The sequence below is a fragment of the Berghia stephanieae genome, chromosome 4 (genome assembly GCF_034508935.2).
Source record: "Berghia stephanieae isolate SIO BIC M18660-M18661 chromosome 4, UCSD_Bste_1.3, whole genome shotgun sequence".
Taxonomy (NCBI): domain Eukaryota; kingdom Metazoa; phylum Mollusca; class Gastropoda; order Nudibranchia; family Aeolidiidae; genus Berghia; species Berghia stephanieae.
The window spans coordinates 66,529,590-66,531,066 of NC_088363.1; the positions used below are offsets into that span (position 1 = coordinate 66,529,590).

Consider the following 1,477-nt stretch of genomic DNA (forward strand, 5'->3'; position numbering starts at 1 on the left):
TTTATAATTTTATGATAATTTCCTTATTTTCCGGTCGATGTTCTTGATTTATATATCGTTTTTCATTTCTCAATGAGACGAACGCACTGATGTAACTCGATTGATTCAAGAGTTTAAAACACAGATTTCGTGTTTTGATAGTGAGTCCAGCCTTACTAAGAATTCACGAGCGTTGAGATATGACGTAACTATACATACAAGACCTCGTTCTCCACGCCATAGTAGGGCTTCCATTCATCGCTTTCGGTCAACCGTGGTCTTTGAAGTTACACAACATATCCCACCTGTGATGCCTGTACATAAATCAAGGGCTGAGCTGACTCATGTTGACAAGCGAGCTATCAAAAGAGCAATCGTTTATTGGTCAAAAACTCAGGATTTCATAATATAAGGACATAAGTTCTTGAAAGCGATACCCACCCACCTGTCAGTGGACAGAACTGATATGATGAAATTAAAATGTTATATCATGGTAGGCTCCACCCTCTATTTCTATTCTGGCGTAGATGTAGACGGCGATAGCATTTCCAATATCATAATGACTAGTGGGCAAAGGGTTAAAGCTTCCAAACAATCCCAATCGTCGTCTATCTCTTATGGGCCCCGTTAGAGCCCCGACGCGCAAACTCAGTATTATACTCGTTGGATAACTGACGTGTACTTATTTATTTGCCGAATGTTTTTATTTCCGGAAAAACAGCAGTATTGCAGTCTAAACTGCTTACTTTGCAAAACACACCCACCCTCGCCCAGTGGTTTGTAATTCTGGGCAGAACCTGTCTCAAGAAGTATTTCTTGAAAAAGTAAGTATGCAAAAACAGTTTTTATTGTTTAATAAGTAAAGATCAGAAATGAGAAAAAATTATATCTCGATTCCAGGGTTATGTACATTTATTCGCAGGTCTGATATTATTATGGGCTCATTTGTAGCAAAGCAAGCGCTCAGTTGAATAATTTTTCAATGTTTTCAATTGGTTTTTGTGTGTATTTTTATTTCAGTGTCTATCTCTCTGTCTGGATGCATTGCAGTTGTAACTGGAGCCTCGAGTGGCATTGGTCAAGCTACAGCTGAGGCTCTAGCATCGGCTGGGGCCAAGGTGTGTTTGGCAGCTCGCAGGGCAGATGTGTTGGAAAACATTGCAAAGGTCATAAATGAAGGAGGAGGGACAGCTATATACATCAAAACTGATGTTACGGACAGAGCACAGGTACAAAAGAATTTTATTGATGCAACATTTTATATGGCTATGAACTTACCTACTTACTTACTTACTAATTTATTTCTTACTTATGTACTTACTTACTTAGGTCCTTGGTTCCTTGGAAGACCATATGCCATAAATGACTACTCTCCAGCGCACTCTGCTCTGGGCTACTTTTGTTGCTCCCTGCCAGCTTATTCCCATCTCTTCTAGCTCTGCCATTCAGGATGCATGGAGATGCGTGATTCACTCCCTTTTTTAATGTACCTTCTCTT

At 39.8% G+C, this 1,477-nt stretch overlaps 1 protein-coding gene across 1 annotated transcript in view; it reads left to right on the forward strand.

Moving 5' to 3' along the window:
* The first annotated feature begins 697 nt into the window (after positions 1 to 697).
* Positions 698 to 1,477, forward strand: part of LOC144971061 (uncharacterized) — a 6,846-nt gene continuing 6,066 nt past the window's right edge. Inside the window, exons 1-2 of the mRNA XM_078911401.1 lie at positions 698 to 803; positions 1,000 to 1,208. Of these exons, the coding sequence (XP_078767527.1) occupies position 803; positions 1,000 to 1,208 (210 nt within the window). The 5' untranslated portion in view covers positions 698 to 802. The remainder of the gene's footprint in view (positions 804 to 999; positions 1,209 to 1,477) is intronic.